Below are 12,681 nucleotides of genomic sequence, written 5' to 3' on the forward strand. Positions count from 1 at the left end.
TTGAAAGTGTACAGGAAATGTTTATTTATTATACCACAAAGCATTAGACAAAACTGCAAACACCAGAATCATTAAAACACAACATGGAAATGCAGTTACTAATGCAGTAGCAATAATAAAAAAAGATTGTTAGATTGTTGTTTAACAAGTAAACATGAGAGACCTTCCATCAGACTTTGACAATAGCCTTCCCAATGTTTTCTCCCCGCAGCAATCCCATGAACGCAGCAGGCATATTTTCAAACCCAGCAGTGACGTGCTCCGTACACTTCAACTTTCCCTGTAAATAAACAAAACAAAAAAAAACACTCTCCTGGGTTATTTTAACCCAATGCTGGATAAACATTACACAGAACACATGTTGGGTTAATCTATAAACCTATGCTGGGTTGTTAACCCAACTCATGGTTGGGTTAACAACAACCCAGCATGGGTTTATTTGTAACCCAACATGTGTTTTGTCTAGTATTTGCCCAGCATTGGGTTAAGAATAACCCAGCAAAATTTAGAGTGAACCTACTTGGTACTTAATAAGTTATCTGTATTTAGAATTAATTTATTGCATACAGAGGCCTCAGGATCAGTCAAAAAAATAAAATAAAACTGGAACTTGCCTCCTGCATCCAGGTCAACATTCGCCTCAGTGACTCATCATTTTTATGCTCCCACCTGCCCATCATGAAACCCTCCATCTTCAGTTCATTAACAATCATGGTTAGGTGTTGATAAGGTCCTACAAGTACATAAACACATAATCACTGCTATAACTGGAAAACAACATAAATATTCATATCTCTTGATAATTTATTAATCTGTGTGTGGGTATCAAACAGATTAAGACAAACCTGTCTGAGGGTTGGTGTCATTATACAGGGATATTGCCCCACACACAGCAATACGGCCAAATTTCTTCATCTGCGGAATAGCAACGCTGGAGAAATAACCACCCACCTGTAAACAAAGCAAGTTTATATAGCAAACAATGAAATAATGAGGATTATGAAGCCACATTTGTATCTAAGGTTTAACTTAATAAAATGCAAGCACTGTTATCTTTAGATTTACTCGATTTAATCGAGTTTCAGTCGATTCTTACATTCTCAAAGAAGCAGTCATATCCTTCAGGTGAAGCGTTCTTCAGTGCTTCCTCCAGTGAGGAGACTGTCTTATAGTTAAAGACCTCATCAAAGCCCAACTCTTTTAGATAAGCCACTTTGTCATCACTACCTGCTGAACCCACAACCTTGCAACCTTTAAGTTTGGCTATTTGACCTGCGACAGAGCCCACTGCTCCTGCGGCTGCATTCACCAGTAAGGTTTCTCCAGGTTTAATGGCACAGACTTCCTCCAAACCATAAAGTGCAGTCAGCCTGTGGAGCACAAGCAATGTTACTAATATATCAACATTTTAAAATGATTGAAAGAATATAACTTGTCCAAAAAAGTATAGCGAAGACAAAGCACAAAAATAGGGTGTCTGTGTACACATATACATAATTGTGTTTGTTTAAAGGTCTGACATTCTGTTTAGTTGAATTCTTTTTGTTTGCCTTTTATATGGAGACATACAATAGATTATAGAAATCTACTCATCAGCTGTGCTTCTTGACGGAAAACCACACGTGTGCATTTTTGTTAATAAGATTGCAATTTTAAATCAATATGTATTTTCCTGATGAGCAAATGACCTAAGAAAATAAATCTAGTTTTTAGACAAAAAAAAAATAATCAAATACTGTCCGATTCACATTTACACATTTCCTTTGGTGTGTAAGTGTGTATAAGTACATTTTAACGATATGCAAAATGAACAAAAAAACCCAAAGTAAACGTTGACGCGAGTTATCGTTTTCAACATAAATCTCTTTTCTTGGACTACAACAAACACATGGATTGTAGGCAACAGTTTACTTCCTGGAATTGGTGATCTAGACAAGACCAACATTATCATAATTCCTTCTGCTTCGGACTTTCAGCCTGTAAATTCACTCCTGTTAGCATTGCATTGTGACCGAATCTTTCAAACAGGGTAAGGAGCGTCACATTTCCGCTGAAGTCAGAGGTATTCAGGCCAATAAAAACGTACAGATTATCTGGTCAATCAGGGACACAGAGCTTTTCAAATCCATGCATTTCAGGAAAAGAGTGAAATCTGGAGCTATAAAAAAGGTACGGTATGTGAAAAATAATGTGTTTTTAACCATAAACCATGTGAACACACTGTATTATACCAAATACACAAAATAACAATTTTTTACTTTTTCCTTAAACACTTAATTTAAGAAAAACAAATGTAACATTTTCATAACCCATTGGCAGATTTTTTTAAGCTTGTCTTAATCAAGAATTCACTTAACTTTGATATTTTTGTCTAAACGCTAAACTTATTTTCTTGGGTAATTTTGCTCATCAAGAAAATGCATCTTGATTTTAAGAATTTGTAGATATTTGTACTAAAAAAAAAAATCCTTTTTTGCAGTGTATACCTTTAATCATGGTTTGTATGGCTCCCTGGCATCTGCAAGTGACTTATACCAGTGGTTCCCAAACTTTTTCAGCATGCCGCCCCCCTTGTGTACAGTGCATTTTTTGCGGCCCCCCGTAAGAAAATTTATGACAAAAACAGTTTTAAAATGTAATATTTTAATTAAACAAAACATATAAAATTATACCTAGTAGTGCTTTTGGTTACTTGGCTTATTTGTTTAATTACACAGAATTCATGATAAATTAATGTATTTTATAAAATGTCATAACACTGGGGCCCCCCTGGCACCATCTTGCAGACCCCAGTTTGAAAACCACTGACTTGAACACATAGGTTGCAGATGTTGCATTGCTTAACACCTTCCGAGTTAAGCAGTAAAGCACAAACAGCAGTGTTTCCCTACACGCAGTTACAAAAAATGCACACCCCGGCACGCGCATCAGTCCACACATCCAAATGTGCACGCTAGCGTGAGGACATGCACGCTAATGCGCGTGACGGTTGTAGCTTTGCGCATGGCTCGTCATCCTCTGAAAGGTTTTATCTTTTCATTTTATTGTTGGCGGGTGTCGTTTGAGTGATATGTAACCGATATACTGCCGCCTGCTTTACTTTAGGTGAATAAAGCAAACATCAAATACAGCCAGTGGGATTTTTTTATAGAAAGACTAAAAATACGGGAGAAATACAGGAAATTGTTTAAACTGGATTATGCTAAAATACGTGAGAATCCTGGGAAAAACGGGAGGGTTGACAGGTGTGGTTGTTTATTAGGCTGCTGAATGATATCAGCTTCAGTGCAGATAGTGACGAACTCCCTGATCTGTGCTGCAGTCTAGTTTGCAGATATTTTTCGTTGTGAATATTAATCTGCATTTAAATAACCCGTGTCAAAGAGCGGAACGATATATTCTTGTTTCGATGACACCCATGTCCTTAATACATCACGTCCCTTACGGCATGGTTTATGCTTTTTGTTCACACGTGACACGTTCAGTAAATGTTACCCTTTACGGGAGCTATCCCAGAACATTTACAGGAAGTGTTTATGTTCACACTGAAAGCTCTCTACCAAATTTATGGAAATGTTCTGGGATCAAAGAGCTGTGTGAATAGGGTTTAAATGTTTGACTTAAACGACCTTTGCAAAGAAAAGAAGAAAGCCGTTCGGTTTTAAGACATCCATGCCTGGTTTGAAAGAAGCACCCACAGCACTGGGTTCATACCCTGGCATGCCAATGGCTCCAAGAGCATGTGACAAGGAGACGTCCTCAGGCCAGTCAGCCAAAATTCGAGTGATATCACTCCCATCTGACACACTGTGTGTTCTCCATCCGGATCGACCAATCACATGACAGCCCACAGGAAATGCAGGATTTTTACTCTGAATCACCCTATAGTCAAAACAAAATGAGATTTTGAATTTACCAAGTGAACAACTTACCAAATGAATTAGGTAAATCACACCATCTTTTCAACAGGTTAAAAAGGCTTTGACAGCCTAATTACTTTGGTAAGATAAAAAAAATCTGCATCAATTATCACCCCTCATTCTTTATTTTCAAAAAGCATGATCCTGTAGCAGAAACACAAAATAAAAGTTCCCTTACGAGAAAAAAAAAATCGCATTGTATTACATGACTGAAAACCGGCTTGTGTACTTTTAAAGTTTGTCTGATATAAACACTTCTTTGAACAGCTTTGCCTTGATGTTTATTACTAAATACTTCGCTAATGTTCCGTGACTGTACAATGGATCACAGATGCTTTGTTTCTCTGAACATAACCAGACTGTTGGCAGGTTGTCATTTGTTTTGGGAAAAAAGAGGCTTTTCTTACTTAGCCACTTGAGTTCCAATCATCACATCTCCAGCTTGCATTCGAAAACGGCTAAAAGGTCTGGGAGAAAAAGACAACAGTCCAGAGAATCCATGTGAAAACGCTTATAAAGAATGGCTAATTATGCATAAAACTAAAATTTTAATCTCATAATTTCTTTTTAAAGCCTTTTCACTCACCGCATATAAGGGTCCACACTTAGGAACACAGCCTCGAAAAGAACCTCTGAAAACCAGCAAATGATACTTTTATTTTAAAGTGCTGGAAAGAACGGGAATGAAGAAAAACCTGAACAAACCTCCGTCTTTAAGCTCAGGGAGCTGCACTATCTTCAGCTCAAAGTCTGTGTCTTTTGGAAATCCCTCGAAGTGTTGTTTCAGGACCCATGTTTTGGCTTGAACCATTGTTATTTATTTGTTTGGAGTAATTGTAAAATAACCTAAACATCACATGCATGTGTTAATACAAAGAATGTTGAAATCAATCAAACATTTGCGGCACTAAAATCAACCAGATCAACTTTCTCCACGTCTTTATCCAAAAACAAACGGTTTAACACGCAAGCAAATAAACACAACCATAATTATTTAACTGGAGACGACTAGATATACCTGTCGGTGCTGTATCCACGAAGCGCCCTCTTTTCGTTAAACCTGCGGTGCTGCTGTAACTTTACACTACTGCACAGCACACCGCGCAAAATAAATCCTAGAGGGGATACAGCTACCGCCAAATCTCGCGAGATGTTGCGTTTAGGGATAGGCATGGGTATGATGGATTATTAGGATATAAAATAGAGGTTCTGCCTAGATAGATTACAGCTACGGCCTAAATCCCGTGAAATGTTGGGGTTAGCTTTAGGGATATAATTAGGATAAAAACAGCGCTCATCCGGCGAGATTTCACGAGATTTTGGCCGTATCCCTTCTAGCCACAACCGGAGGGATCGGCCCATGTGTGTCATGTGACCTTTTGCTTTAAAATAGTTGGATGAATACATTTTTCAATCACGTTCAAAAGTAAAAAAAACCGCATGGATTTTCTTTTTTCGGTACACAATGTATACACAAATAAACGTTATATTGTGATGCACATCCACATCTGCAAAAAAAAATGTTAAACGTTTTAAAAACACGTTTAGGAAGCCACGCCTCGCCGTGTGACGTAGTCAAGCGCGGGCATTTCGGAAGTGGAATTTGTGGAAAGCGAAACTGACTGAAGGAGCGACTAAACGCTGGTGAGAAAGTGACAAGAATTTGATAACATCGAAAACATCAAAGCGATCGTTTTCAAAGGTACGAATATTTATCAAATAAAATATGTGTACATTATCTGTTAAAAAACAGCGTGTTTATTGCATTAGCAGTCTCAGCTAACTCACAAGTAAGCTAATTTAGCGTTTATCAAATTCGCCAATTTTAACGGCTCTTGAATTCTTACGTTAACGTTAGTTGTCTGGGTTATTTTGTCAGTGAGCCGTGTTTGAAACTAGTTAATGTTACTGCTCACAGTGACACAGTCTGTGTTATTTTGTCAGTGAGCCGTGTTTGAAACTAGTTAATGTTACTGCTCACAGTGACAAAGTGTGTGTGCGTGCGCGTGTGTGTGTTCACCTTTCTACAACATATTTGTTACTCACCTCGATTGACCCTTCTTCTTTATGAATGCATAGAATAAATTGGGCTTGCTGTCATGTCCTTTGACCATCCGCGTTAAGACAAAGGAACAACTCCAAAGTCTGACCTGGTAATCAACCATGCTGGATGGGGCTCAGTTCGTTGAGGTGTTGTCTCGGTTGGGTTACCCACGGGCGGTTACATTGAAAGGTTCAGAGTTTGACTGGCTATTTGATGCAGCACCAGATAACTTGCATCTTTTACGCGTCGTCTGCAATCGACTGAACCGCAGCAATGTTCTAACTCCAGAAGAATTGCAGGCATACAAGGCCCTCCAGGAGTCCGGGAAACCCATCTTTGATGAGGCGACACTGGCCGAATTGCTTAAGACCTGTTCATCTGCGGATGGAGATTTAGGATCACCGGGTTCTGTGTTGGGTGGAGGGGAGGATGTGTTGGTTGAAGATCTTGAGGCAGAACTTCAGGCTCTCCAGAAGGAGAAGCAACTAAAACAACGCAGACTAAATAAGCTGCAGATGCTGGCTACCAGCTGGGGTGCAAACTCCTCAGCATCCCAAACACTACTGCAGGAAGGAGGGGATATGATAAAGGATGCCAGCTCTGCCTTGGCAGCCGAAAACGCATGCACAAACTCAGCTTTAGAGAACCTTTCAAAGGAAGCTACTAAGCTGGCCGGCCTGTTCCACACCGTTTCAGTCCCTCAGCAAGGGCCCCCAGTGCTCCTCTCTCAGTTGCCTTTAGAGCCCTTCCTTCATCAACAGGAACAGTTCACCAAAGTGTTGGCTTCCTACACCCAGCGACAGTTCTTTCAGGGAATCTCAGACATGATGGAGACTTCTACATCAAAACACTGCCAGCTGACCAATCTGAGCTGCTGCAGTGAGAGTGAGGAAGAAGAGGATGCTGTGCTAATTGAGCTTAGGAAGAAGGAGATGGCACAACTGCAATGGGCATACATAGTGGCACAGTACCAGCTGGTGAAGGAGAGGGCAGAGGAGCATGGAGACAAGACAGCCAAAGAGTGGCTCACCCAGAAACTGGTCAACATCACAGAGGTGAATCACTTTGTTTTGATGATTATTTAAATTTTCAGTTTGTGGTCAAGCATTGTGTGCAAAAGCTTGTAGATTCAATCCCAGGAACGTACAGACTGATGAAACGTATACCTTGTCAGTCCCTCCAGAACAACGCGTTTGTGCGATCGCATGATTCAATGCATTGCAAAAAAATGACTTTCCTACACAGTATTCCCGTCTTGTTTTCAGTAGAAACATCCAAAAAAAAAAAATGTAATTAATGTTTTTCTTGATGAGCAAAATGACCCAAGAAAATATGTCTAGTTTATAGACAAACAATATACAATTTAAGTGAATTTGTGGTTAAAACAAGCAAAAAATATCTGCCAATGGGATGAGGAAAAAAATCTTAAAACAAGTTTTCATTTTTCTTAAACACTTAATTTAAGCAAAAAATTCTCACCCCATTGGCAGATATTTTTGCTTGTTTTAAGCACAAATTTACTTTTATATTGTTTATTTTTTGTCTAAAAACTAGACTTATTTTTTTGCTCATCAAGAAAATAAATCTTGATTTAAGAATTTTTTGATATTTCTACTGAAAACAAGACAAAAATACTAAGTAAGAAAGCCATTTTTGCAGTGTGCATAATCAGCCAAAGTCCGCATATTTATGCGGGGGTCACATTTTTTAAATGTGCTGCATTTTCGCTGCATAAATTGCAGATTTCTGCTAATATGCAGGGCTTGCATGATTTCCTTATTCCCACAATTTCGTAGCAAAAGTCATATATATCTTAGCAGAAAGTTAAAAAATGTTGCATTTACTTCACACATGCGTATCCATGTCCCCTGTTGTCATGGTAATGTTAGGAAGTGACGTAATTACACAATGTGAACATCAATGAAAAGCTGCACACAGTTTTTGCAAGTTCCAGCAATTTCATCGCATACAAATCCTGCATATTCTATCGCATTTTTTAAGAAAAAATGCCCGCAACAATCAGAAAAAACCTCTGCGTTTTCGAGATGGACTGCCTTTGTAAAAGAGAGGAAATCCATAAAATACAATTTTGTTACTGTTTTATTGTCCATTTAAAATGTGTGCTTTTGTTTAGTTGTTTAATATTAAAATAAATAACAGAGAAAATGCAAAGTCATTAAGTATCAGCACAAGATCTGTGTTTAAATGATCTGGTACCAATCTGGTTCAATACAAAATTAACCTAATTAATTTTAAAGAAAGTATATAAATCTGCTTTTAGTAAGAAAATTGAAATGGTACATCCTCTCCCCTGGATGATTAATTATTCCTATAACTGTATTGTAAAATGTTTCACATTATTTATTCTCTTCTTCTTTGTAGCCTTTGTCCTATTCACAGGCGAGTAGGCTTGAGACTGATCTACGCTCGGAAGTCCTCTCAATTCAGTCTGATATTCAGTCTCTAATGTCAGACCCAGTCCGCTTTGCATTACGAGATTGTGCCCGCCTCCTTAATATCCCTGTGGTGCGTGGTGACCTCGCTCTTCAGTTAGCCAGGCAAAACTACTACACCTCCAGACAGACTGAAGTCCGTGACCAGCTTCTCTGTCAGAGGGCCTCATTCGAACTTGTGCGTCTGGCCCAGGATGCCGAGCTTCTTAGAGGGAAGGGAGTGATGGAGCAGCTTGAAGAAATAGTGAAGAGGTTGGAAAATGCATCAGAAGCTGCGGCTCAGAGAGAAAACGCTCTGACACAACCCCACTTGACTCAGCCCCCACACCTTGGTCCTAGTGCCAAACAACAGGTCATCAGCTCCAAGGACACAGCCTTTAGCAGGTAACGCATGTTTTAAGGACAATCAATTTGGCTGAAAGTTGCTGTAACATAAAAAAAAGGTTTACATCAGAGTTTATAAGCATATGTCCTGTTTTTAACCTCAGGCTGCTGCAGATTCTTGAATTAGGAAAGGCACCCATGACGCAAGAGGATCCATTTCAAACCTATGGTAGACTGGAAGTCGCAGCCTCCAGTCTACAGGCAGAGCTTGCTACTGTACAAGAGGCCTTGGATGGTGCAAGACGTGAACAGGCCTACACTGGTGCTCGTTTGGAACGTGACCGAGATATGCTTGACCAAGTTGCATACTCGGACATTGTGCAGCCTCTCCTAAGGCCGCAGGTATGTGCTATAGCCACACCTGCTCTGGAGCTCTGCCCTCACGCACAGGTATGTCTGGTCTTTTTCTTTCTCACCCTCACCGCCGTATTCTTCATCTCTTTGAATCCCAAAAACGTAAGCAAAATTGTCATTAAACTTTTCTTTGTTTTTCTTAAACCTCTGTGCCTGGTTGCATGAAACACAGCAGCAGAGACGTTTCTAAATTATTACAATAATTATGGAACCGGAAAAATATAAATTTATTTTAGAAAATATGACACGTTGATGTAGATTAAACTAACCAACAGTATATCAAATTAATCTACCTTGGAAATACACACAACATAAACAGAATAATATTAATACGAAACATAACTTTTATAATGCGAAAACAGTGACTAGAAACTTTCTTTACACTTTTTTAACGAAGGTTTTAATTGTTTGTTTTAAAATACCCAGCTGTTGTATTCAGACGTAACATGCACGCAATGAATCTTGGGATAGCCTAGCTGTGAAGGATCCATTTGTTCTATCCTTAACAGCACAGAGAAATAAGGATGAATTTTAAGCATCCATTAAATTGGGACGACCTAACTGATCTTGTCGCGCTGCTGTGAAGCAGTCAGTCTTAGAATATGTCCTTAGAATTTAAACAGCCTTAAAATTGGGACACAGCTCATGTTTCATTATATTTTAGGGCAGTGGTTCTTAAACTGGGGGCCGCGAGATGGTGCCAGGGGGGCCCCAGTTTTATGACATTTTATAAAATACATTCATTTATCATGAATTCTGTGTAATGAAACCTAAAAAAAATAAGGCTACTAACCAACAGCACTGCTTTGTATAAGTTAATATGTTTTGTTTAATTAAAATGTTAGATTTTAGAACAGTTTTTTTGTCATAAATTTTCTTTGGGGGGCCGCGAAGGAATGCACCGTACACAAGGGGGCCGCACGCGAAAAAAGTTTAAGAACCACTGTTTTAGGGATTTCTATCTGTGGGTTTACACCAGATGCGAGTGCAACAATTTGCACGAGTAGACTACATACCAAGTAATTAGAGGCGTCCTCACGTGGGGTGATGCGAATGACGCGATATGGGCAGCGGTGAAAACGCGCTATTCGCCTCAAACGCGTCTTTGACGCCCAAGTTGAAAATATTCAACCTGAGCGACAAATTCGCATGACTCGAAGTTAAATCCCGCGAGTAATCTAGAGCGAGCAACGTTTGGTGTAAACCCACAGTAAGCTTTCATGCAACCGAGCACTGATTGGTTTTTCACAAATAACCACAGGTGGTTTTCTTCACAGGTGTTTTGTTTTTTATCTGCTTTCCCTTAAAATCACTGTGTTTTTGTCCTGCTATACAGTAGAGTGCCGCAGGGATGAGGTATTATTTTTTGCCAACCCGGAAGTTAGCGGGACACTGGTTCCCTCGCCAAAAAACCCACTTTTGGAATATTGCTAAAATAAGCTCTTGTGTTTAACAAAAAGTTTATGATATGTTTTCATACAACATTCATGAATTTTGAAGTTTAAATGCGTTATTTTTTACATTTACTTGTTAGCAATACTTAAAGACACTTTAAAAAGTCACGAGTGTATTACTAGTTTGTTTTATGTCATAGAATAAAATGTGAAATATATATTATGTTTAACAAAAGATCTTATTTAAGGAGTTTAAACAAAAACCCATTAAAAAAATGGACTTAAGGATGATAGAACTGAAAGTGCGAAAATGTTAACTAACTTCCGGGTTTTGCCTACAAAAATACATCATCCTTGCGGCACTCTATTGTGTACTGTATAAATGTTGTTGTTGTTTTTTTGGTAGGTTTCAAATTAAGCATACAGAAGTTAGTTCTTCACTAATCTGCTGTTTCTGATATTGGCTTTATCCTCATTTTATGCAAATTGGTTTGATTAAAAATCTTTTCTGTCTCATTTTATCAGTTGTCCTCATTTTTGTTCACACCTCTATTATTATGTACACAGAACACTCAAACTTCTTTTCAAAAGTTAAAAGTATACAGATTGAGATGTATTTAGCAGAGTTTAGCAGTTACTTTATCAAGCAGATGGATACTACATTTCTTTGTGTCAAGCTTTTTATCACCTTATTTGTATTATTGCTTATACTTGTCACACTCAATGAATCACACTCTCTCTCTTATATGTCTGTCACACTTCTCGTTGTATCTGTGTCACCTCCTCACTGTTTTACTCTCTCCCACTTTGTTTTAGGAGCTGACAATAGTTCTAGATGAGTTGGAGGTAAAGCAGAAGACACTTTACACACTTCTTCAGGAAATAGTTGGAGACTTGAAGGCCAAACGAGCTAAGCTGGATCGCAGTGCCCCCTTAAGGAGAGAGAGGGAACTGTATGTTTACTTTCATTTGGACCCTAAGCTGCTCAGCAAAGCAGTAAAAGATATGGAAGCTCGAGCAGCAGTTATGTAGAATTGCAACTTAAACAGAACTGCTTTATCTGTTAAAATGTCCATGGTGTAAAAAAGTTGACATTATATGCAATATATTAACAAAATATTTGTAGAGTAGTATATGGCCTTATGTTGCATCTGTGCTGTGGTTCTCATGTCACCTTAAAGTCATTTCAAGTGTTTAATATACTGTTTAAATAAATTTAACATCTACTAATTTCAATTTATTTGCATTAGGGTCACACCATGTATAAATTTGTTCTTGTATTGTTAAGAGTTCAGTTACAGCAACTAGTCTATTAAACAAACAGAAACCGGAAGTAAAGTTCGGACCAGATACTTGTCGCGTCACCGCATGTGCGCCCGATGAAACGGTCTATATTTTAATATGAATAAGTTTATTTGACAATACTTGTGTAATACGATGTAATCATAACTTAGTTGGAATGCGTACAAAAATGTAATAATTAAATAATAAAGCCACAATATGTTAGTGTTTACTAAATAAACATTTGTGGTGGTGTGTCATTTTATATTCGCTTTTGCATCACAGACAGCAATACAAGTACCTGGCTTTAAATGTGCAAACTCAAAGACTACTGCAAAACCTTACAATATAAATGTCAAGATTAGTTGTATTCTTATACTTTTCGGGGACAGCATGATAGCACCTCTCTACAAATTACTTTTCAAAAGCTCCCAGATATTGAAGTAGTTTTTTTTCTTCAACATTTGAGAGAAATCTAACAAATTTTAAGTAAACCTTAAAGAGACACAGTTTTGAAAATGAGTGAAACATTTGATTTTTACCGTTTTGGAATCCATTCAGCCGATCTCCGGGTCTGGCGGTACCACTTTTAGCATAGCTTAGCATAATCCATTGAATCTGATTAGACCATTAGCATTGCACTCAAAACCGACCAAAGAGTTGAGATATTTTTCTTATTTAAAACTTGACTCTTCTGTAGTTACATTGTGTACTAAGACCGACGTAAAATTTTATTTAATTTGTGATTTTCTAGGTAGATATGACTAGGAACTATACACTCATCTTGGGTAATTATCAAGGACTTTGCTGCTGTAACATGGCTGCAGCGGGCGCGATGATATAACGCAGTG

The 12,681-nt window shown here is 38.3% G+C and overlaps 2 protein-coding genes across 4 annotated transcripts; one reads left to right on the forward strand and one right to left on the reverse strand.

Annotated features, from left to right (window-relative positions):
* Positions 1 to 5,099, reverse strand: LOC129440462 (prostaglandin reductase 1). Its single transcript, XM_055199840.2, has 9 exons — positions 4,939 to 5,099; positions 4,626 to 4,766; positions 4,507 to 4,552; positions 4,328 to 4,387; positions 3,715 to 3,882; positions 1,097 to 1,370; positions 846 to 951; positions 615 to 733; positions 1 to 280 (listed from the first exon to the last, which is right to left on the reverse strand). Exons 2-9 carry the CDS (start codon positions 4,729 to 4,731, stop codon positions 170 to 172), a joined length of 990 nt encoding a protein of 329 aa, XP_055055815.2. The 5' UTR covers positions 4,732 to 4,766; positions 4,939 to 5,099; the 3' UTR covers positions 1 to 169.
* Positions 5,100 to 5,434: 335 nt separating this feature from the next.
* Positions 5,435 to 12,071, forward strand: haus3 (HAUS augmin-like complex, subunit 3). 3 transcript variants are annotated; one of them, XM_073859930.1, is made up of 5 exons: positions 5,435 to 5,564; positions 6,000 to 7,019; positions 8,347 to 8,801; positions 8,906 to 9,191; positions 11,366 to 12,071. In XM_073859930.1, exons 2-5 carry the CDS (start codon positions 6,084 to 6,086, stop codon positions 11,579 to 11,581), a joined length of 1,893 nt encoding a protein of 630 aa, XP_073716031.1. In that variant the 5' UTR covers positions 5,435 to 5,564; positions 6,000 to 6,083; the 3' UTR covers positions 11,582 to 12,071. The 3 variants fall into 3 exon arrangements, with proteins under 3 accessions (XP_073716031.1, XP_055055792.2, XP_055055801.2); XM_055199817.2 differs by having other exon boundaries at positions 5,464 to 5,622; XM_055199826.2 differs by having other exon boundaries at positions 5,464 to 5,622; positions 8,906 to 9,143.
* The last annotated feature ends 610 nt before the right edge of the window (positions 12,072 to 12,681 follow it).

Source organism: Misgurnus anguillicaudatus, chromosome 21, assembly GCF_027580225.2.
Source record: "Misgurnus anguillicaudatus chromosome 21, ASM2758022v2, whole genome shotgun sequence".
NCBI classification, from domain to species: Eukaryota; Metazoa; Chordata; class Actinopteri; order Cypriniformes; family Cobitidae; genus Misgurnus; species Misgurnus anguillicaudatus.

Excerpts from the sequence above, each read along its gene's own strand:
- LOC129440462 (XM_055199840.2), bottom strand. The coding sequence starts at position 4,731 with ATGGTTCAAGCCAAAACATGGGTCCTGAAACAACACTTCGAGGGATTT. Across the intron at positions 4,553-4,625 it reads CCCTGAGCTTAAAGACGGAG|AGGTTCTTTTCGAGGCTGTG; the intron begins GTTTGTTCAGGT and ends GCTGGTTTTCAG. Across the intron at positions 4,388-4,506 it reads AGTGTGGACCCTTATATGCG|ACCTTTTAGCCGTTTTCGAA; the intron begins GTGAGTGAAAAG and ends TTTTTCTCCCAG.
- haus3 (XM_073859930.1), top strand. The coding sequence starts at position 6,084 with ATGCTGGATGGGGCTCAGTTCGTTGAGGTGTTGTCTCGGTTGGGTTAC. Across the intron at positions 7,020-8,346 it reads AACTGGTCAACATCACAGAG|CCTTTGTCCTATTCACAGGC; the intron begins GTGAATCACTTT and ends TCTTCTTTGTAG. Across the intron at positions 8,802-8,905 it reads AAGGACACAGCCTTTAGCAG|GCTGCTGCAGATTCTTGAAT; the intron begins GTAACGCATGTT and ends TTTTAACCTCAG.